Genomic DNA, 23080 nt, shown 5'->3' on the forward strand with positions numbered 1-23080 from the left:
GATAGTTCTGCGCATGTCCAAATGATTTCTTCAGACCCATGGTCTGGGACTGCAATGATCACATGGTCTGGTACCAGGATGTGTACCAGCCTGATCTGCAAGGATAAACAAATGAAATATAATTATTTTAATACAATATTGAGTAAATAGTGTAAATATTTGTTTGTTGGTTTGTTTCCATTTCTTTGATCACATCGCTCCTGTTTTTGCCAACTTTATAACTGAACTTTAACGAGTCACATGTACGCGTGGGCGCCCCTAACAGGACAGTGGACGGTGGAATGGGGGTTCAAAGTGCACTCCCAGCTCTTTTTATCACAAAGAGAGAACGAGCCTCTCAATCCTAAAACAGCTGACAGGAGCTGCATTCATGTTTTCCAGGTGGGGGCGCTAAAAGCACGTGCAATATTGGCAATGGAGTCTGACACTGAGACTTTTGCTCTTTACGTACATCCCCATACATTTAGAAAGCCTCTGCAACTGTCTCTCTGTGTATTTCAAAAACTATATTTGTACAGTTAAACATAAATGCTGCAGTTGTCTTTATGGAACGCCATTTTTCTTTCATTTATTTGCCAAAATGACATTACTGTTGTGTTCGCGCGCATGAACGCACGTGCGCGCATGCAAACCCCTCCCATGTGCAAAAGACAGTGGGTGATGAATGATGAACAAGAAGAGCCTGGATAAAGATCAGAGCGCAGAGAAGACGCGCACCAGAGGACACAGTGACAGCGCACAGAAAGCTGCGCGCATTCTTCCAAACTTATCCCACGTGCGTAAAAGGGGAAATGCAGCTGAAATAGCTGCGCCGCTGTTTCATTTTGACTGACCACACACACTGTTGTGCTTGGATTTCTGCTCGGACCCTCAGAAATGTGGACATATACAAACTTGTTGGCCTGTTTGCTGATTTTGTGCAAGCATGCGTCCTCGCACAGCAAGGTAAGGCGAATCCTGCTTTATTTAGGACTCGTTTGGATTACTAGTGTGTTGCAAACCAAATCCGCTCGCTGCTCGTGATCAAAAATGTGGGGTTCTGGTCTCTGCACGCAACCTCACGCCTCACCGGCATCATCGGCGCCTCAGACTCACTGTCTAACAGCCAGACGTTTAAATTTTCTGTCTAAAGGTCGGCAGGTGCTTTGGGTTATGTGTCATTTATTGCTGTTCGAAGTAATCCCCCTAATGAGGGCTTTTGCGTGACAGGAGTAGCTGTAGGTGCGCATAATTACACATGCAGTGCGCGCAGTCTTACCGCCAGCAGAGTGCAGAGGAGATGCTACGCTCTGGGCCAACACGGTTAAGATCTAGCTGCTCTTGTTTGTGCAGCTGCTGGACTGCAGCGACTCACTCTCCCTCAGCCTTCTGGAGCTTCAGGATCTAGTGTAAACAGGCTGAGGATTAAACCTATGCACAGCATGTGACATGGACTACACTCAGTATTGTCTGTGGCTTAATGGTGTGTGTCTGTCAGCTGTCTGTTCAGGGTCCAGATCAGGGAGGCCATGAAGCCTCAGGGTTGGTCAGTAAAAAACCCACAGCAGCGGTCAGATTGCACCATTAGTGGTGGTGCTGGTGCTGTTTAAAGTTCCAGTTTGGTGGGAAAGTTTGTTGTGGTAGCCTTAAGCCTTTGACTTTGTGTCAATAGGTTGTGTTTGTCCCTTTCCCATCCCACTGGAGCTGTACACAGAGTGAGTCAGAAAAAGTTTTCCCTGATTTGTTGTGTAATACATTTGGCTTTAGAAAATGAAACCAGTCTTTAGGATTGGATTCGACCATTTATTTAAATTACAGTAGTTGATTGACTCCTTTTATTTGAAAGGGTTGCTAGATTTAAACCAAAAATGGAGCATTCTTAACAAGTCTTCTGTTGAACTTGGGACAAAACTGGAAAATCCATCAACTGTGTTCTGTCTTTTTTTTGTTATGTGTGTCTTTTTTTTTATAACCCTTTTTGATTTCTCTGGGAGACTGTGGGTTCGGTCCACGACAAGGTCATACACTTAAAGTGGGACTCCTTGCTCAATGCTTGGAATCAGTGGTTTGATTGGAGGCAAAGCCACCAAAGAGGTCCAGATTGTAGGTGTGATGCAGCACACTGCTCTTTTAGAGGATGAGTAAATGTGGGGAACTGTCTTATCAAAGAACATCTTCAGAACCCAATGTAACCCTTTCAGGGTCATGGAGTTGCTGGAACCTAGCCAGCTACTGTTGGGTAGGGCAGGGCGATATGGCCTTCAAATAAAATCTCAGATTTTATTTTTTTTAATTCGATTTCCGATTTTTTTCCCGACCCCCCCCCCCCCCCCCCCCACACACACACACACACACACTTAAGGAAAGCAACAAGTACAAACGGCAGACAACTGAAAGCAAATTTTGCTTTTATTTTATCAAACTCAAGACAAATGTAACCCCCATTTCTGGGATGAATAATAAATAAATGAACACACTCTTCAGGGCTCCAGACTAACTTTTTTCACTAGGAGCACAGTGGCCCCTAACTGAAAATTTTAGGGGCACAACCAGAAAATTTAGGGGCGCACACCGTAAATCAACATGCTAACCAAATCTACTAATTTCCACTGTATTACTAATAAATACTTTAATAATAGATGCAGAAATTACAATGTGCTGTTTCAAATTCAGTGTCAAATTTTATTCTGCACTTTTGAAGATGCAACAAGAAGGTAAACTGACAGCAGCATCGCTGTCATGACAGTACAAAAAGTAAAGAAAACGGATGGGAATTTATCTTTGTGACACCAAATAGGTACAGCCAAGATGCACAATAAGTGTGTTTGAGATCACCCAGGTGAACTCAACGCTGCGCAGATCACCTGGTGTGAGACATATATTTTTGTTTTTGCTCCAACATCAACTGTCAATCATCACAAAAATATTGCGAGAAAGGGGTGGGAGCAAGGGTCAAACCTACCCGGACACAGCTGGAAACTGAACTGACTGAAAGCTGCCCTACAGACTACAAAACAATGCATTATGGGACATGTGTCCTGATGGTTTGTGTAGTGTACCAATTCAGAGAAGAATATTAAAACTAAATTGAATGTTAAGGACAACTCCAATTTCCTGTTCTCCTTCAGTCTCGCTGCAGATTTGCCTTCATCTCACAGCCCCCCCCCCCCCCCCCTTCTGGTCTCGCCAACGATCCAGGCGAGATCGTTGCATTATCCCCACGTACTTTCAGTGAGTCTAAAACCAGTGTTGTTTTTGCTCGAGCGTGTTTAAAGTTCAAGTCCCGTTAGCTGTCACGCATGTAGGTGTGGGACATTTATTCTCCTCAGCTGACCATCTCCCGCGGAACCGTCTGATGCGCCGCCGTAACCGTCACCAAAACCTAAACCTTCCACCGGGTCTGTGCGGCCCAGAGAAAAGTTCAGCACGGACTGCATGTATGTAGAAAATTACGGAAAGTAAGGAACTCCTTAATGTGGTCCGGGGAGGGGGCTGTCAGGTTTCCTGCTTTCAAACCCGGTCAATGTCACGCCCCCAAGAGTCATTTACCCCACTGTGATTGGTTGGTCATCTCCGTGCACGACGATGAAAAAGTGTCTTTCATACAAACTGGCGGGCTGCAGTAACATTAAACCTTCATATTAAGGCGGGGACCGCAAAATATCATCTTGGGGGCCGCAAATAGCCCGCGGGCCGCGAGCTTGAGATCCCTGCTGTACACTCTGGCACTGGTACACTAGCCGCAGGTCGGAAGAACGAATCAATAGTTTGCTTGCTCATAGCTCAGACGCACATGATGAGGTTGTGATATTTGTCTCCGTTTCCTTCCCACAGATGTTTACGCGCGCTCTATTATCTCGATTATCCCCTCCACGCATTTTAGCCACTCACAGTGGCTTTCCCTATTCTTCTCACACGCAGTGGCCGCCTCACAGACAGGCATCACGCGAGAGTGTACGTGCTCGCGTTTGATGAGTATGTGCGCGAGTGTGTGTGTCTGCCTGCGTGCGTGTGCGCTCGCGTCTCATTGATTATTTCATTGATCATTGACGTGCCCCTTCCACGTTTGATGTATAAAAAAATACGTAGGGTGGGGGAGGCAAATTTACTGGTCGCGCATGTGCGACTGGATGTAAAATTCAGTCGCACACTCACAAATTTTGGTCGCAAAATGCGACCAATTGGTCGCAGTCTGGAGCCCTGCTCTTGGAATCAAAGTTCAGTATAAGATTTTTCTTCTTCTTACTCCCTTTTGGACTTGGGTTGTTTATATAATTTTGTTTGATATAATTTTCTTGTTTTATATAATTTTTGTCTTATGTTGTTATTCTACACTTGTTTTCACTTGTCCAAAATAAAAAGGTTACTTACTTACTTAAAGTCCCAGCTGTGTTTTAAGTCACACTTTGTAGTCTAGACTAAAAGGAGACAAACTTTCACCTTGAGAGTAGCACCATTTTCTAAAAAATCCTCAGGTGGCTGCGTCGCAAATGAATACCGGTACAAGTAATAATTACAACGCAGTGTGCTTTATTAACAAATAACAGTGACAACTAACTAACTAATGAACTAACTATATAGGCGTTGTAGAATGAGTGTGTGTGTCGGGGCGCTGCGTGTGTAAGAGGACTGAGCGCGTGCCAAGCGAGAGCGAGTGAGAGTCTTTCACTGCGATGGGCTTTAGGCAAATGTTGCAGCGTGGGGGGCGTCTCTTCCTCCACGTCTTTGGCAGTAAACCCATACAAGTTCCAAACAAGTGATGATTTTATTATTTTCTTGGGAACAAACTTCCCACTCTCACCGGTAGCCATGCTGTCGCTTACTGTTTTGTGTGTGCTATGATGTTGTTTGTCCCTTACCATAGCGCTGTGTGAAACTAACGCTAAGGAAGCTCTGGGGAGCCAAAAATGTGCCATTACACAAAAACTTGATTTAGTTATTTTTGAAATCCCCCATGACAAAAAATTCGAATTAATTCATTCAATCGATATTTTGCCTTTGCCCAGGCCTACTGTTGGGCAAAGGCTACCAGTCCACTGCAGGTCCACACATTCACACCTAGGGGAAATTTGGAGTCACCAATGAACCAATGCAACAGGGTTTTGGACTGCGAGAGGAAGCGGGAATACCCAGAGAAACCCACGCATGCACGAGGTAAACATGCAAACTCCACACAGAAAGGTCCCAGCCGGGATTTGAACCTGTGAGGCAAGAGCGCTAACCATTGTTCCACGTGCTCCCCGTCAATGAAGCCTGTTCTTCCAGGAGGCCTGCTTGAGTCAATAAAGTTGACGTGATCCACTTTGGGCAGAAAATGTTTTGAGAAACCTGAATCACTCACATATGCAACTTTTTGCTTCACATTTTTATCTTACATGTAAAAAGTTGTGAAGGGCGTGTCTGTTTTGCCTCACCACTGTACATGTCCAACCTTTTTTTTTAAATCTTTTATTTTGTTGTTAGAAAAGGCTACCTGCTGGTGGGAACATTTTTCCAAAATAGTTTTTTTCATACTTTTTCTGTTTCTGTGGCGACCTAAAACAGAATCCCCTTTGTCCGCACTGATCACATGATGCAGAAATCAGAGCAATTTGTGGCAATAAAAAGAAGCAGACATTAATGCAATGTGAGTCACAAGGCTTTGATGAAAGAGAACAACACCCATACACCCAATGTGCACAAGAAAAAAGGGATGGATATTATTAGTTTATGAAAATCAAGTTTTCAGGCCTACTTGTGTTTTATTATCAGAGAAGCAGTCTTCTATGAGTGTTCAGTGAGGTGTGTTAACAGGACAGCACTGAAGCGCTCATCCTGGCAGCTCAGGAACAAGCCCTGAGCACCAGAGCCATAGAGGCTCAGATCTACCACACCAGACAAGACCCAAGGTGTAGATCTACCACACCAGACAAGACCCAAGGTGTAGGCTGTGCAAAGAGGCGCCTGAAACAATCCAGCACATAACTGCAGGGTGTAAGATGCTGGCAGGGAAAGCATACATGGAGCGCCACAATCAAGTGGCTGGAATAATATACAGGAACATGTGTGCAGAATATGGACAGGAAACCCCAAGGTCAAAATGGAAAACACCTCCGAAGGTGGTAGAGAATGAGAGGGCAAAGATCCTGTGGGACTTCCAGATCCAGACTGATAGGATGGTGATGGCGAACCAACCAGACATTGTAGAGGAGGATAAAGAACAGAGGAAAGCCGTTGTGGTGGATGTGGCAGTGCGAGGCAATAGGAACATCAGGAAGAAGGAACATGAGAAACTGGAGAAATACCAGGGACCCAGAGAAGAACTGGAGGAAGCCTGGAAAGTGAAGGTGACAGTGGTGCCTGTGGTAATTGGAGCACTCGGGGCAGTAACCCCCAAGCTGGAGGAGATACCTGGAAAGACTTCAATGGTTGCATCTGAGAACATCAGAGTGGAACAAATGAAAAGTTCCACAAGAATTTCAAGCATGTTCCTATTGCTATATTGTTCTTTTAGCTTAAAAACGTGTGTATTGAGGATTGCTTATTCTTTGCCTGTAATGTTACTATAGTGACAAAAAAATGGAGGGGGATCAGAGGGCAAAGCTTTTGTTGTGGGGGCATCTGACCCCTCTTGCCCCCCCCCCCCCCCCCCCCCCCCCTTGCCCCATCCCTGCAGTGGATGTTTGCTGTTTATTCAGGTAAATTGTATAGGAGAAAATAAGTCCAGTTTATTCCAAATGTGCTAAAGCGTTTGGTAATTGTTTCCAAAAGTTATATTTTTCCCACAAGTAATGTTTAAAAACCTATAAATATGAAAAGTAGCATTTTTGTGGTTTGCTGTACAAGGAGACTTTTGGCAAAAAGAATATCAAACAGGAGTAAATTAGTCCTTGATTATAGAAATTCTGAACTTTTTTTGCAATTTTGTGATATATTGTCCGTAAGCATCTGAAAACTTTTAAAATATTTTTACACACTTAACATTTTTATGTTATTAAACCCAGATCTTATTCATAACTAAATCTGGAGTCTGCATTCCTATGTTTAATAAAAAAAAAAAACAGTATGGAAATAAAACAAAAATGATGATAATGACCATATATGTCCTTTATTATTCCTTCCAAGAATTCATTTTTGTCCCCTTGTTGCTGTTTGTCACATGATTAAAGGCTCAATTTGTAGCAGATGTTGCTCCTCAAAAACCACATCAGAGTTCAGAGAAGAGATTTCTATGAATTGGAAAAGTGCAAAAACAATCTTTTCCTGAGTGAGTATATTATGAAATTGAGGGCTGATCGTGTAAAAAGTGCTTGGCCTCATTTCCAGATGTGAATCTGTAAAACATGCAATGTGGCGTCACACATTCTTGAACTAGCAGATGGAGATCAGACGGCGTGCAGATGAACTGGAGACCTTGTTGGTGTGGAAGTAAATCGATGTGCAGAAGCACCTTGGCAAACAGATGTGTAATAACATCAAAATCTAAAAAAATAAAGAAATCAATGATTGAAATAAAAACATACATTTATATATAAAAACTGCAACCACAAAAGGGCACGATTAAGTGTTTTTCGTTTGCCGGTTCTAAGTCCGGGTTAATGTGGAGGGTTGTGTCAGGGAGGGCATTCAACATAAAACCAAGGCTAGATAAATCATGATTTTGACAAATTTTAGAGATAGTGGCTCTGAAATAGAGACAGGAGGCAGAGCTGGAGGTAGCAGAGAGGAAGATGTTGAGGTTCTTGGGAGTGACCAGGATGGAAACAGTCAGGAAGTGATCCATCAGAGGAACAGCTCATTGTAGATGTTTTGGAGATAAATACAGGGAAGCAGATTGAGATGGTTGGGACATATAAAGAAGAGGAACAGTGATGATGAAGGTAAAAGGATGCAGAAGTTACAGATAGCAGGATAGAGACCTAAAAGGAAGACCAAAGAGAAAATTCATGGATGTAGTGAAGGAGCACATAAGGGACATACGGTATGTAGATTCAACAGTTCAGAGAAAGTGTCTTAAAAGGCGAACAAAGCACGTTTTAACTAGCAATATTTAAGGGGACAGGAGTAATTACCTTTCAAAATAATATTTATGTGTAACAACTGACTGCTGTTTCTCTTTCCTATCTAAAAATCTGATTTTTCCTCACACAGTGGGTCAAACAAGTATTTGTCAGTGATAGATTCTGTCAGTCGGATCTCTAAAAAAAACCTGAAAGAGGTCTGTAATGTTCATCATAGATACACTTTGAGAGACAGAATGTAGAAAAAAACAGAATCTCACATTCATTTTTGATAAATGTATTTGTATAATAGAGCAGAAAAAATAATTGAACTCCTACAAACAAACAAGAATTCAGTCCTTCACAAACCTATTACTTCTGTTTTGAAGAAGCTCTTCCACCTTCCACTGGTTACTTGAACTGGTTAAAAGACACCTGTCCAACCCCAAAACAGTATGACTGCAACCTCTTCACCATAACCAAGATCAGAAATCTGTCAAGGGACACCAGACACCAGAAAGTAGACCTGAACAAGACTGGGATGAACGTTCGAGCAATTATTAAGAAATACAAGGTCACTGACAATCCCCCTCCAGCTTGAGCTCCATGCAAGCTTTCACCTGGTGGGGAACAAATGAACTTCCAGAACCATGAGAAAAAAGCCCAGAACTATACACGGGGGAACAGATCAATGACCTTTGCCATGGATTCAAACCCTGCAGTTCTCCAAAGGTCCTCCTGCTTAAACCAGGTCTGTCTAAAGCTCTCAAAAGACCGTTTGGATGATCCAGAGGAGGATGAGAAGAAGGCCATGTGGTCAGATGAGACCAAAATTAACTCTTTGAAATAAACGCACCTTACCATGTTTGGAATGGTGAAAAGCTTCCCAAGAACACTACTATCCACTGTGAAGCACGGAGGTGGAAACATCATGGATAGGGGTTGGTTTTCTGTGCCATGTATGGAGAGACTTTGGGTAAAAACGTTCAATTAGTGTGCACATTGAGAATGAAACATTGGTTGATTTACTAGCATGACGGTGACCCCAAACACATCGCCTTGTGGCATATATGGCATTTCAAGATTCTGGAGTGGTCTAGCCAGCCTTTGGATCTCAATCCTATGGAGAGCTGAAGGGAGCTGAAAGTGTGTTGTCCAGCAACACAACCAAAGCTTCACAGCTGTAGAGAAGATCTGCATGGAAGAATGGACAAAAATAGCGGCTTTGGTGCAAACTTGGTGAGGACCCACAGGAAACCTTTGATGAGTATTGAAGTCAACTTTGGTTATTGACCAAATCCTTTTTTTCTGCTCCATTATACAAGTAATTTCTTTAAAATAATCATAAGAAATGATTTCCAGATTCTTCTTTTTTTACATTCTGTGTCTCACAGTTGAAGTGTAGCTATGGTGAACATTACAGACTCTTTCATCTTTTAAAGTGGGACAACCTGTGAAATGTTTTACTGCCACATTCTTTTTTGGCACGCACAGTTTATAATTTAAATGTTCATGAACTCGCAGCTGTGCAAATATGGACTCTACTTACTCTTTTCTTTTGTTGGGGGTTTCTGCATGAAAACATGCACCTTTCCTGCAGATCACCCAGGACCATTACAGTTCTGTCCCACCTACAATCAGAGCATTGAACTGATTTAGCCCATCACTCCAACTGCCTCTTTCCTGCTGAGTCAAAGCTAAGAGCTCGAGTCGCCACTTTCACAGCTTAGTTCAGCTTTACACAAGAGCCTTCTAGCGGACAACAACTTTTTTTGGATTACGATTGTTTAAACCGGGGGTGTCAAACTCCTTTTCACTGAGGGCCACACCAGCATAGTGGCTGTCCTTATAACTTATACATGTAACTAAATGTAATGAAAAATAAATGTATCTACTCCTTAATGTTAAATTACTCATTTATTTATTTATTATAATTTTTAAAGTGACAATTACAGTTGCATAGAAAATATGTTTGCTTGTTTCTCTAGCATAAATCCTTTCACATTTGATTCTGTCAGGTTAGGTTATATGGACAGTGTTTAAGTCCTAATATGGTCGCCCAATCCGATATTTCAAGTCAGATTATGAATATGAATAAAAACACGCCAATTTTTATTTTAAGAAGTTAAAAACATTTATGCTCTTGCGGGCCACATAAAATGACATGGCGGGCCACATTTGGCCTGTGGGCCTTGAGTTTGACCCATGTGGTTTAAACTGATCAGTTTTTTTTTTTTCGTATACTTTATTTATCCCTCAATGGGGAAATTCTTCTCCGCATTTGACCCATCCCCTGGGGGAGGGGGTGAGCTGCAGCTGAACTGCGCTTGGGAGGCGGTAGTGTTAAGGGTCTTGCCTAAGGCACCCTCACTGAGTGATGTTAATTGCCCCCAGTACCATTGTTTCTGACCCTCTGGGAATTGAACCCTGGATTCCTGTATGGTAGCCTCTCACCTTACCATCCGAGCTACTCAGCCGCTAACTATTAATTTTAACTATTAAGTTATCTTTGTCTAGTTCATTGCAACATACCACCTGATAAATCCACTTGGAACATGTTTAAAGTTCACTTTAGATATCCATAAAATAATTTGTGTTGTCTTACCCTAACCCATATTGGTAAGATCAGATTTCTGAGGTAACAAATTGTAAAAGGAGCATTTCAGTGAATTGATAATTATTTATTTTATTAATAATGAAAAAATATGTTTTAGCATGGTGTACATCTCTAATATGGTCTAATATTTCAGAGAACGGCTGTAGTTCCTTACAGACTTAAGAAGAGTGAAACTGTCAGATTTTCACTATAAAGGTTTTTTTCAAATTTTCACCTGAAAAACTTTGATGTTGTGAGTTTGAGCAGCTTAATACTGTTCTGCTCTACAGTGACTCATTCAGACAGAATGACTGACATGTTTGCTAACATGAGGGGTTTGGGGCTCAGTTCTGTTCCTGCTGCCTGAAGCTTCCCTGCAGCTGCACTGAGCTGCAGCTCCTGATGCCATTGCTGGCTCCTAATCTCCTAATTTCTCTGTGAGCCTGAGATTTTTTTCCCCCCATTTGCCTAAATTTCTGCTGCTTTTTCTCCCAAGAATATGTTTATTCCTAAACCTATTTTAACTTTTAACAACAGGACCTCTGTTAATGAACAGAAATACAGGCCTGTGATTTGTCCACTCACTTGTCAATCCAAGTCCAGCTAACATATTTCAAGAGGACTTGGATGTAGACATCAACAGCCGGAAACAGAAGTCCCCCCCCCCATATCACCTGAGAGAGAGTCTATCATTTAACTGGCTACTCTACAGTTACAGGTTTTTCTGTTTTAAGCTTGAATAAAAGTTTTTGTTTTTACAATTTTGAACACTTTTGGGTTAGGATTAGGGTAAATTGTATAATTTCAGTTTACGGTCTCCGTCCTCCTACTAACGGCAGACTTACATTTCAATCCTCTGAGGCAGAGAACAAGAAATTTAAAAATAAAAAGGAAGGCTTTTCTGTAGGAGACAGTGCAGCTCTGCTGATGTGTTTGGCTGTTTTTGAAGTAGAAATAATCACTTTATAAATCAATTATTTTTCTGCCTTTTTGGTGTTTTTTAAATAAATGATTAATATATCTTCAAAGCCAGTTTCAAAGTTGGTATTTGCATGACGGGAAAACTAGAGCTTTTCATCTTGTAAACATCTGTTTGTAAGAAATCATCTTGGGGAAATGCAGTGGCAGCATCAGCCATTCCATTCATGTTTCAAATTGCTCTCCTATAATCAAAACAGCATTAGAAAGGAGAAAAGGGCTCATTATCGTATATAGATAAACTAGTGTTTATTAAGTGTTTATTTTAGAGTCTTACTTACTATTGGCACAAATGCTTTTTGTGTGTTTTTTATATTTTTTGAGACTTTTGACAATTTTCCAGTGATTTAAATAAAAAAATTAAAACCAAAAGTGAAAAGTTTGGCTACTGACGTTCTGAGTTCTTTCGTTGATATCAGTGTTAAATAAAAGCCTTGATCAGTTTGTGCTTTCAGCACCATGTTTTGCTGCAGACTGAGAATTACAGGGAGCATCTGGACACTCCAGCCGACTCAGCAGGAATGTAGATGTGTGTCCGCAAAATCGGCGAGTGCGTGATACGCTTTGTGTTCTGCTAATTAACATCGCTGTGCCAACTCCAATGTATTTCTCAGGGGCCACTTGAAAGCTCTTTGTACAGACTGTCTTTATAGTGAACACATTTTAAATAATTTAGGATTGTTTTTTTTCTGCATTTTTAATAGATGAAAAATGTTTTTTAGGGGATTAAAAATCATGTGGCCTTTTTCAATGGAATTTGGGCCAATTGTTTTGGTCCTGAAAACATTTGACAAGCGTTTAAATGGATTATAAGAGTCTGTCCTGCACAAGATTTAGACTGATTAGGCGTTTTAGTGCGTCTTGTCTGTACCTCTGTGAGAAGATAGTTGATGTCACAAAGAGAAAGCTGAATGTCACAGAAAAACATGAGCGTAGCTGCTTTCAGCAGATCTTTCTGTGGATTATAAACGCAACAACATACTGCGTAACGCTGCATTCACACCAGGCATGTGTCACGGGTTCTTCAATGTGCTTTTAGCGTAATGGTAATCTCACTGGACTGTCGCTACCTGATACTAGCGCATGTCCGCATCCTACAGTTGGAAGAGGCTAAGTGCGAAACGTTGAAGCGGGGCAAATCTTTCTCCGGGCTTTTTCTTTCACAGCTCTATTCCGATAAACGAAAGAGTTGGTATCATGTAATCATGGTTGGGCACAAACTCCAATTATTGATTTTTCTTCCATGATCAAGTTTTAAACGGTTGGCACTTACATGAATTAAAAACAGACATTTATACGCCACTACCAAATCCCAGGCCCTGATTGGTTGAAGTTCAACTGGGTTATCTTTTTAATGCGTGTTCAGTGGATGCACGTTTTGTATGTAGAGCCTCAAAATAGACTTAAAAACTTGCATAGAGTTTCGAATATGAAAGCCTGAAATGTCCATATACGTGCATTTACGTCGAATTTTCATTGGAAGTGGTTGCTTGAACACGCATTTCCAGGTCCGGTGAGAACTTATTCCACAATTCAGGTTCAGCTTCACAACTGTCAGGTCCAGTTAGCTGGTAATGGCTGCCACTAATTATCTAATGGAGCTCTCCACAGCATGCAGGATCTTTTCCTCCTATTGTGCAGGCATGAAATCTTGTTTGAAGCCTTTTCTTTTTGACCTCAAACTTGACTGCACTTGACAGGTCAAAGCTTGAAGTACACCTTAAATGCTGTGTGCCAAAACCTATTAGCGTTCTTAATTGTGTTGCCTGTTCTCATGCTGCTAGGTCAGCTTGGGATAAGTTGTTGGACGGTGTTTTTTTGCATGCAAGGACATGAAAGATGACTAGAGGTGAAGGCAGCTGCTTTGACTGGCAGAATCACTTAGATTCACCCACAGATTCCAGCAAAGAATTACTCTTAGTCTTTCCTGCCAAGATATGGGATGGAGTCACAGTAAATCATTGTGTAAACTATTTGACTGCCCCACCTAAAACCAACCCAAGCCAATGCTGAACAGGTGTCCATGTCCAAAAGGCTGCAGCCACAGCCACACATAACAAAGATTAATCTGCTAATCCGCCGGGTTTTCATGTGACTGTATCAGTTGTCAAACTCTTGGTTTGGCACAGGATTTACTCAGACGAGTCCAGCCCCTTCCTGGACCTCTTCCCAGGATTCTGTTGCAGAGTGGAGGGGAAGCAGACATCCCCAGCCCTCCATGCTCTCCTCATCACTTGACCCACATTCCTTTACTAATGAACCCCTACCAACACCACCTCCAGCACAGCTCCCCTCTATCTTCAACAAGCCTGCAGCTGTGCTGACCATTTGTCCAAATAATCTGGACTCTTTAAAGACCCAACTCTGATAAAAAACGTTGTATTTTCTTTCTGTTTTTAACATGCTCTTGAGGCATTTTTCTGATGGTGGAAATTTATGAAGAATATTAAGCTCAAAATAGTATGTTGAAGTTTGTTTAAGCCTGTTGATTGCCTGAAGATCATTATGACAAAAGAAAGCTTCAAGAAAGCGGCTGTATTTCTCTTCACCACCTGCAATCTTCTCTCAAACAACATTAATTGCTTTGTATATACAAAATACCAAAAGCCATGAGGAAGAAAATGAGCTGCTGGATGACCTCCTTTGTTGTTGTTATTCACCCCGCATGCGCCGTGACGGTCCAACTTTATGTGGAAACGCTTACCTGAATTACCTGGTCCATTCTTTTTTTTTTTTTTTTTTAAACTTGTCCTGTCCAACAGCTGGGCAGACAGATGAGAGCTGAGGGCCTCTTGTGTTGGACATATTTTACTTTAACAAGAGGGGTTATTAATCTTCAGACAAACCAAAGGCATGACTGAATAAACCCCTTTTGTAATTGAGGCTAAACTTTATTAATTTCAATTGTGTTTGAAAATCTTTGGTGTTGGACCGGCATGGCAAGGCTCAAATGTAGTACAAAAAGGGCGGGGCCTGTCCACACACACACTGAAATGTCATCAACACACCTGCTAGCTGCAAAAATGTCCACATGTCAACATGTACACAAAACAGATAGTGTTCACACACGCATACCTATGCCTTTAAACCAACTAGTGTGAGATCTTTCATTCATTCAATCATGCAAACTATTAGTGCAAAGGTGAGCTAACACCTGTGCTCAGGTGAGTGTTTATGTTCTTCTAAAATGGATGGTGGAATGTGAAAAGAAGGAGGAGGAGCGCCCAGCCACCCCCACACCCAGACCCCCGCCGCAGCAGCAGCGGCAGCCGGAACCCCCCAATGCCACACGGCAGCAGGCAGGGGACAACCGCCCCCTGGGCGACCAAATCCGCCACCCAGGCCAGGACCAGCAGGACCGCCGCGAGGCCCCCAGAGCCAGAGAGCAGGGAAGCACAGGGGAAAGAGAGCGGTCCCCCAGCCCAACCAGGAGAACAGCCCGCCCGCCGCACCGGAAGAGCCCCACAGGGCCCCACCCGAGAAGGGCACCCACAGCCCCAGACGAGCACCCCATCACCACCCAGGAGTTCCGGGCATCCCCCCGCCCCAACCCCAGGTACGAGTCAGGACCCCCCAAGGGAGACCCGCTCCGCGCTCCAGGCAGCCACCCACCCGGCCCACGGTTGGTCCAGGGAGGAGCAAGCCCCCCCCCCCCGAGCGGAGAGAGCACCGCCGGGCCCAGGAGACCGGCACCCAGGGGACACGGCAGCCGCAGCCAAGGGACCCGTACCCCACAACAGAGAAGGGGTAGGGGACAGATGGTCCTAGGTCCCACCTTCCTTGCAAAATGTGTGTGTGCGTGTATGTGTGTTTGTGGGGGTGTGTGTGTGCATGTGTGTGTGATATGTCTTGGAGTGTATATTTTGAGGGGGAAGGGGTGTGTGTACTAAGGGGGGTGCAGTTAAAATTGGCGGGTCGGGCACTGAGGGGACATCTCCTGATTACTCAAAGTGATGTCCCCTCACCCTCCCCACCAAGGGGCCCTAAATGTCTAAGTTGCGGTTAAAATTGGCAGGTAGGGTGCTAGGAGGACATCCGCTGCTTGCTGGCAGTGATGTCCAAGCACCCCCCCCCTACCAAGGGCCCTACATGTCTAAGGTGCAAATAAAACCGAAAGAGGGGGGGCCCACTTCATACGGCAACCATGGGAGGGGTACCACTGCCAAGTAGCTCCCCCCCAAGGCGCATCGCAGGCTAAACCCCCCCCACCCCTACACCCTAATATAAGGTTGTATGAGGAAGGGGGTAGGTTGGGGACAGCTGATAGACTGTCTCCCCGGTGGTCAAATAGCTGTCCCCCAGCCCCCCCCCCCCCCCCCCCCCCCCCCCCCCCCCCCCAGCACAAGGGCCAGGCCACCCCAGCCCAGGGACCCCGTCCCCCGAGGAGCCGACACCCCAGGCCCAGCACCACCACCCCAACACAGAGAGAGAGGAGCCAGAAAGCGCCGCCCCCCCCGGAGCAAGCCCAGGCCCCCCCCAAGCGCCGGCCCTGGAAAAGCTCTGGTCAGGCCTCGACGGGACCGAGGCAGCCAACCGGCCGAGGCAACCGCCGATTGCCTCAGCGGAGACCCCGACCCGTCAACCCCCCAAGGCCCCGTACCAATAGTGGGCTCCCCCTCCCTCCCCAGAACGCCCCCCCACAGGACAGGGCCGACAAACCCCCACCCCACCCCACCCCAGACCCCGCAGCCGAAGCGGATGACCCCCAGAGCGACCGGGGGCCCCAAGAGGGTTGTCCCGTCCCAGAGCCAGGGAAGGGCCGATCCAAGCCCCAGGTGTAGATGGCCAGCCCGCCCAGCGCCGCTGCCCCCCCCCCCCCGAGCAGGGCCCCCCGCCAACCCCCACCAGCACAGGCAAAGGGACCCCCCCCCAAGCCAAGCCAGGCCACCCCCCCACGCCCCCCCACACCAAAGCCCAGAGGACCACGCCGCGCCCCAGCCCGCCCCACCCAGGCAGCGGACCCGACCACCCGACCAACCGAGCCCCCATTACCTGGGTTACCTGGTCCATTCTAAAACGGACCGGACCCAACCACTCAGTTGAAATGAGGCTTGAGAGTTTATATAGAGAAATGGGATAAATTTACCTAGATTCATAAATTTAAAACTAACTTTAGTAGACTTTTCTTTAATCAATTGGCTTCATACTGCTTACTTGTCAAAATTATACAAAATTAAACATGCAGACTTGTTTACTGTCAAACAGCGTAGTGCACTCTTAAATCTGTGGTTATTCCTTCACCCCAATTCTTGGGTTATTCATGTTGGGACATATTTTTGTATTACTTTTCAACAGTAAATTTTGGGATTATGGTGATTTCCTTTTAACCCAATGGATGTTTTTTCCCAAGCTTTTTCTTTTTTTTTTTTCCAAGTTGGTTCCTTTTTAACCTCCGACTTGGGTTGAAAACAACCCAACTTGGGTTATCTTGAAGTATGGAGTTTTCGGTGTGTGCGTACAGTATAAAAGGTCACTTTAGTTCAGCCTGTCTAATCTGCAAACAAAGATTTTGTAGGATCCTGGAGCAAAGTTGCATTTCTCTGCCATGGGAAGAACGGCAGGAACAAAGCTCATCACTGAAGAATCCCTGTGAAGTGATCCCATATGTGCACCAGTCCTCCTGTTGATACTTGTCCCGAAAAACCCAAGCGATGTCTTGAAAGGAGCATTTCTCATGCCCACTTCTGTTGTTTTTTCCTCTTCAGATAATGTGGAGAATAGAAGGAAATAGGAGGGATGTTGAAATTGGAACCAGAATGATAAGACGCTGTGGAAAAATGTTTTGCCCCCTCTGCTCTATCCCATGCTTCTGCCTAGACTCTTGGACACTACATCAAAAAACTTGCATTGCTTTAAGCTGGCACACATCTCGGCAGAGGTCAGGGTTCAAGGTCCAAGCCTGTGAAGTGAGGCGGGATGGATTTATAAAGAGGGCAGAAATGTAAAGAATTTTCAGCCGAGCTCAGCATCACAGCCCCATTGCTTTCCGAAAAAAGGTAATAAATCTGTCTCACCAGATTTTTGTGAGAATCCTCTCCACCTCTACCCGCATGCTCTTCTCACACAGGAAAAGTGTGAATACCGTTCACACTTTTATGCTTTGACTGTTGTTTATACAGGAAGATCTTTTGACCAAAGCCTCTTTCACCACTTGTAAGAGCCAAAAGTTTGCCAATGATGCGGTTGAAGGAGTTTTATTTTTGTCAGAAGCTTTTTTCGGAACATCTGCTCATATACAAAAAGGGAAAAACGTGTTTATTTTTCTGAATACCTTCCCTGCCTTTGCCTCAGATGACTACAAAATGCATTAATATTTATGTGGATGAACATCAATAATCTCCAAGATCCTTCTTTAAATCGTGAGGAGCTGGTGTATCATGTCATGCATCTACACTCACCGCTCACTTTATTAGTTACACCTTGCTAGTACCAGGTTAGACCCCCTTTTGCCTTCAGAACCGCCTTAATGCTTGGTGGCATTGATTGAACAAAGTACTAGAAACATTCTTCAGAGAGTTTGATCCATATTGACATGACAGCATCACACAGTTGCTGCAGATTTGTCGGCTGAACATCCATGATGCTGATCTCCTGTTCCACCACATCCCAAAGGTTCTCTATTGGGTTGAGATCTGTTGACTGTGGAGGCCATTAGAGTCCAGAGAACTCATTGTCATGTTCTAGAGACCAGTCTCAGATGATTCCAGCTTTATGACATGGAGCCGTATCCTGCTGGAAGTTTCCATCAGAAGATGGTACACTGGTCAGAAAGGGATGGACATGGTCAGCAACAACACTCAGGTAGGCTGTGGTGTTGGAACCAGGCTCAGTTGGTGCCAAGGGGCCCAAAGTGTGCCAAGAAAACATACCCCACACCATGACACCACCACCTCCAGTCTGAACCGTTGAAACAAGGCAGGATGGATCCATGCTTTCAAGTTGAATGGAGGAATGGAGACTCATCAGACCAAACAAAGTTTTTCCAATCCCCTATTGTCCAGTTTTTGGTGATTCTGTGTGAACTGTACCCTCAGGTTCCTGTTCTTAGCTCACAGGAGTGGCAGCCGGTGTGGTCTTCTGCTGCTGTAGTCCATCGGCTTCGAAGTTGGACGTGGTGATGCTCTTCTGCAGACCAAGGCTGGAACCAGTGGTTATTTGAGTTACTGTAACCAGTCTGGCCGTTTTCCTCTGACCTCTGACATCAACAAGGCATTTCCGCCCACAGAGCCGACACTCACTGGATATCTTCTCTTTTTCTGACCATTCTCTGTGAACCCCAAAGATGGTTGTGGGTGAAAATCCCAGTAGATCAGCAGTTTCTGAAATACTCAGACATCAACCATGCTACGTTCAAAGTCACTTAAATCACCTTTCTTCCCCATTCTGATGTCCAGTTTGAACTGCAGCAGATCGTATTGACCGTGTCTACATGACTAAATCCATCTAGTTGCTGTCATTAGATTGGCTGGCCACAAATTAGTGCCAACGAGCAGTTGGTGTACCTAAAAAACCTACTGCCTCGATTGCTGCATCCAAAGAAACATTTAGCCGTGAAGAAGTCAATTTTCACCTTGTGTCTTCCAGATCTTTGGGGAAACTGAGCCAGTCCGGATGACATCAGAAGGTTCTGACTGCCGCTGTAAGTGCATCATGCGCCCCCTCAGCAAGGACGCCTGTCTGCGATTGCGCAGCGGTACCGTGCGCGTTGAGGACTTTTACACAGTAGAGACAGTCAGCTCTGGGTCGGACTGTAAGTGCTCATGCACAGCTCCCCCATCCTCTCTTAACCCCTGTGAGAATGAGTGGAAGATGGAAAAGCTTAAGAAACAGGCTCCTGAGTTGCTGAAGGTAAGAACACAGAACAGAAGGTAAATGTTTGAACATCAGGACTTTTTACTGCTCCTCTTGCAAAGAAAATTGATATTTTTAAGCCTGTCTATTCAAAAACTGTTTTTGGTGCTTGCGTTTAACACATTTGACCGGTAGGACTTAAATAAAATAAAAAATGAGATCATTCACAGTGTTTGCTTTAATGTTAGTTATAAGGCATAAAAATCCTTACCAGTTCTTAAGTCACGGTACACATTCATTTCTTCTTTTTGCCATTGGCTGCTGGCTTTTGAGGTTGCCACAGCAGATCCTTAGCTATTCCCATGCTCAGTATCCTCTTCACATGTTCTCCTCCTCCACATCCATGAACCTTCTCTATGGCCTTCATTTAGGCCTTTTTCCTGGTAGCTCGATCATCACTGTTCCTTCTCTGAACGTGTCCAAACATCTCAATTTGATACCCTGCATTTGTCTCCAAAACATCTACAATGATCTGTTCCTCAGACAGATTACTTCCTGACCTGATTCCTCCTCATCACTCCCAAAGAGAACCATCATCGTCACTGCTACCTACCTGCTACTGCAAACTGGTTAATGACAATTTATTGAGTGCTTGGAAACTTTGCTGAGAGCTTGGTGCTGGGGAGAAAGACAGACTGGCAGAATCAAACAGTGTTGTGGAGCCAAAACATCCAAATGGCTGAGCTGGAGTCAGTAAGAGGAAAATCTGGCACAGAGTGGCTGGAGGAATTGAGTTTGTGCTGTTGTCCTATTGAGGGAAGTGGTTCCTGAGAAGGGGGCGGAGCAAGCGAGAGACACAGGAACAGAGGCAGATACTCTGTCTTGCTGCTCCTGACCTGCATTCCTCTCCTGTCAGAGCAAACCTCCATCTCTAGATGCTCCCTCAATTATTTCCTGTGGTTCCTATAGGTCATAATGTCATATGTAAAGATCATGGTCCACAAAGATTCCTGTCTAATTTCATCTGTCAGTCTGTCCATCACCACAAATCTCAAAGCTGATCATTAGTGCAGTCCTCTGCAGACCTACAGAACCTCTCGCACTAACTTCTTCCATTGCTTTTTCTTTATAGGTCTCACCCACATCCCTCTACTTTTTCACTCATATTCGTCAGATTAGTCTCAGTTTATCCATTTCTCTGTCAGTCATGATTCTTCCACATTCTACCCCTCCCCTCAGGTGAAGAGTCTAGGGGTATCCCTCACTGCATTTATTATTCCAATCCCATACATTAAAAAACAAAATCCCCTTGTCCTTCTCCTCCCTCAACCCCATTTTGGTTTAGTCCACAGCCTTATCAATTTCCTGCATTGATTACAGCAACTCTCTTCTCAATATTTTTCCACAAATACTCATCCATTGACTACAGTTGGTCCAGAACTCTGCTGTCCACATCATCTAAAAGACCTCTTCTTCTCACCACATCACCTCCATCCTTAAGAATTCCATTTGCTCCCCATTCATTTTTAGTTCAATTCTCTTGAGCACTTTCAAGGCCTTTCTGTCCTGCTCCTCCACCTGCCATCAGGTGGATTACCATTTTTGGACTTTGCGACTCCTGCCACTACTCATCAAGCTGATACAACTCACCTGTGTCGTCCAGTATTTTAGACCTTTGTTGCATCATCATTGCTAAATCCTAGTAGCTGCTACTTTTCAAGCCTGGAGCACAGTTCCAGTTTCCAACCCTCGTCTGTCTGTGGCCACAGGCAGTTCTGTCCCAGTTAGCGAGCTCGTCTGCCCCATGACCTAAAGCCACCAAGTTTAGGTTACTGATCCTCATCCTCCCCTGTTACGCCCACAATTAGCCACGCCTAAAACCAACTTTCATTACCAAGACAAGTTTGTCTCCAAGACAAAAATGTTTTTGAATTTCCCCTGCTCAAAGATACTCTTTCCCCTTCAACATTTACTTCCAAACTTAACGTACTTCTTCTAATCTCAGAAGTCCTTTTGTTCACCTGCTCCTTCCTCTGAAATCATAAACCTGTCTAAACTGCTCACCAGTTTTGTGTTGTAACCATCATGTATACAAAGACAACACAATTACAACTTCAGCTATTTGTTCTGCCTTTGACTTTACATAAAGTCGTGATTAATAGTTTCACATCTAATTGGCTTCGATTGTCTATGAACTGGTCATATTTCCTTGCATTTTCATGTTATAATTATCTGAAAACCTCTGTTGTTGGTATTTGTTAATATCTATGTAGCCCCTTTAAATGTAAAAAATTTTTCTATATTTTTTGCAGGAATTTTGATAACAATACCCTTAATGTATGCATATGTCATGTAGTGGAAGACATTTCAGAGGATGTTCTGTTGTAAACTAAATGATGAGTTGCAAATAAGGAACAAGAAATATCTCTCTATTAGATTTAAAGTACAGCATTGCAAATTTTTAAGGTGAGCTGTACAAGTTAATTGTACGTCGGCCATAAAAGTATGTGGAATACATTTTTGTCTTTCGTCATACAAATGGTTGACTTTTGTTTGATATTTTTATTATTAATGTACTGGCATTAATCTTTTAAGATTTTTGAGCTCCCTGAAAAAAAAACAGATAAGGTGATAATTTTAAGGATGCAGACACTGTATATCGATAAAAACTGTTTTCATTAAAGAGAACAGGAATAAGTTTGGTCTATCAAGGCTTTTGTAATTAGCTGAAAATTAACCAGTTACAAAACACACTCAGGTGGCAATAAAGCTGACTTTAGAATGGTGCAAGGAAGTTTTCATTCACCATCTAACTGTTAGAAAGATTCACAAAGATTTGATTGTCTAAAATAATCAGTCCAGTGCAGATGGGGGGGGGGGGCGTCATGGAGCATTTATGTGTGTTTACGCTCCCACAAGTCTAAACTGCAGAGAACAGCTCTGCTTACATAGGAGCTTAAATTTATGAGACAGAGGACAGTTCTGCAAAAGCCTCGTTAAGCTTGTGCGATTATTGACAGAAATGTGATAGTTGAACACATGCTGTTCCATACAAATCGTCATTGCTGACCTCAGTCTAGCATCACTGCTCTTTCCCATAACTTCACTGTGTGACTCATCCGCTTTACTCCTGTCTACCTGTGTACAGTTCCTACTTCCTAAGTTAACATAACAAGAGGACATTTAGCAGAAATATACACTTCAAGAAACTTTTTGCAGCTGAAGTTGGTTCACTTTAAAGATTTACAGCTTTTCACAGCTTTAGCTCATTCACATGCAAACACAGAAACACACAAAAACACACGGTGTGTTGGGGTTTGTGTTTAAATATCTACAGATCTTACTTAGCTACCAAATCCTTTTACGTTCTTGCTTATGCCTCTGTTTTAATTATTTTGAAAAATTCTTCTTACGTCAGTTTTTGCAACTAGAGATCTTAAATATGTAGTATAAAGAACTGCAGCTCCTATAAAACAACATTTTATTTACTTTTTTTTCATCATAATTCAAAGTAAAATGCATTTCTCAATTCAGGCTCAGAATATTAAAATACATTTTGCAATTTAGAATTCAGTATTAAGATTTACAATTCAATAGGACAATTTTAAAAATAAAATATTAAATAAAGACAAAATGAATTGCATTTTAAATTGTCATGGGTTTTTGATGTCAATTCAAATGACACCAAACTGTGCATTTTGCCATTTATTGTACAATATTAAAAAATGGCATTTCAATATATGGTTTGCTTTAAATT

At 43.5% G+C, this 23080-nt stretch overlaps 1 protein-coding gene across 1 annotated transcript in view; it reads left to right on the forward strand.

The window, feature by feature from the left end:
* Positions 1-667: 667 nt before the first annotated feature.
* The window catches only part of olfml2a (olfactomedin like 2A), a 36781-nt gene continuing 14368 nt past the window's right edge, over positions 668-23080 (forward strand). The window contains exons 1-2 of the mRNA XM_004072908.4: positions 668-945; positions 19117-19380. Coding sequence (XP_004072956.1) covers positions 877-945; positions 19117-19380 — 333 coding nt within the window. The 5' untranslated portion in view covers positions 668-876. The remainder of the gene's footprint in view (positions 946-19116; positions 19381-23080) is intronic.

This window comes from Oryzias latipes, chromosome 9, assembly GCF_002234675.1.
Source record: "Oryzias latipes chromosome 9, ASM223467v1".
In the NCBI taxonomy this organism is placed as follows: Eukaryota; Metazoa; Chordata; class Actinopteri; order Beloniformes; family Adrianichthyidae; genus Oryzias; species Oryzias latipes.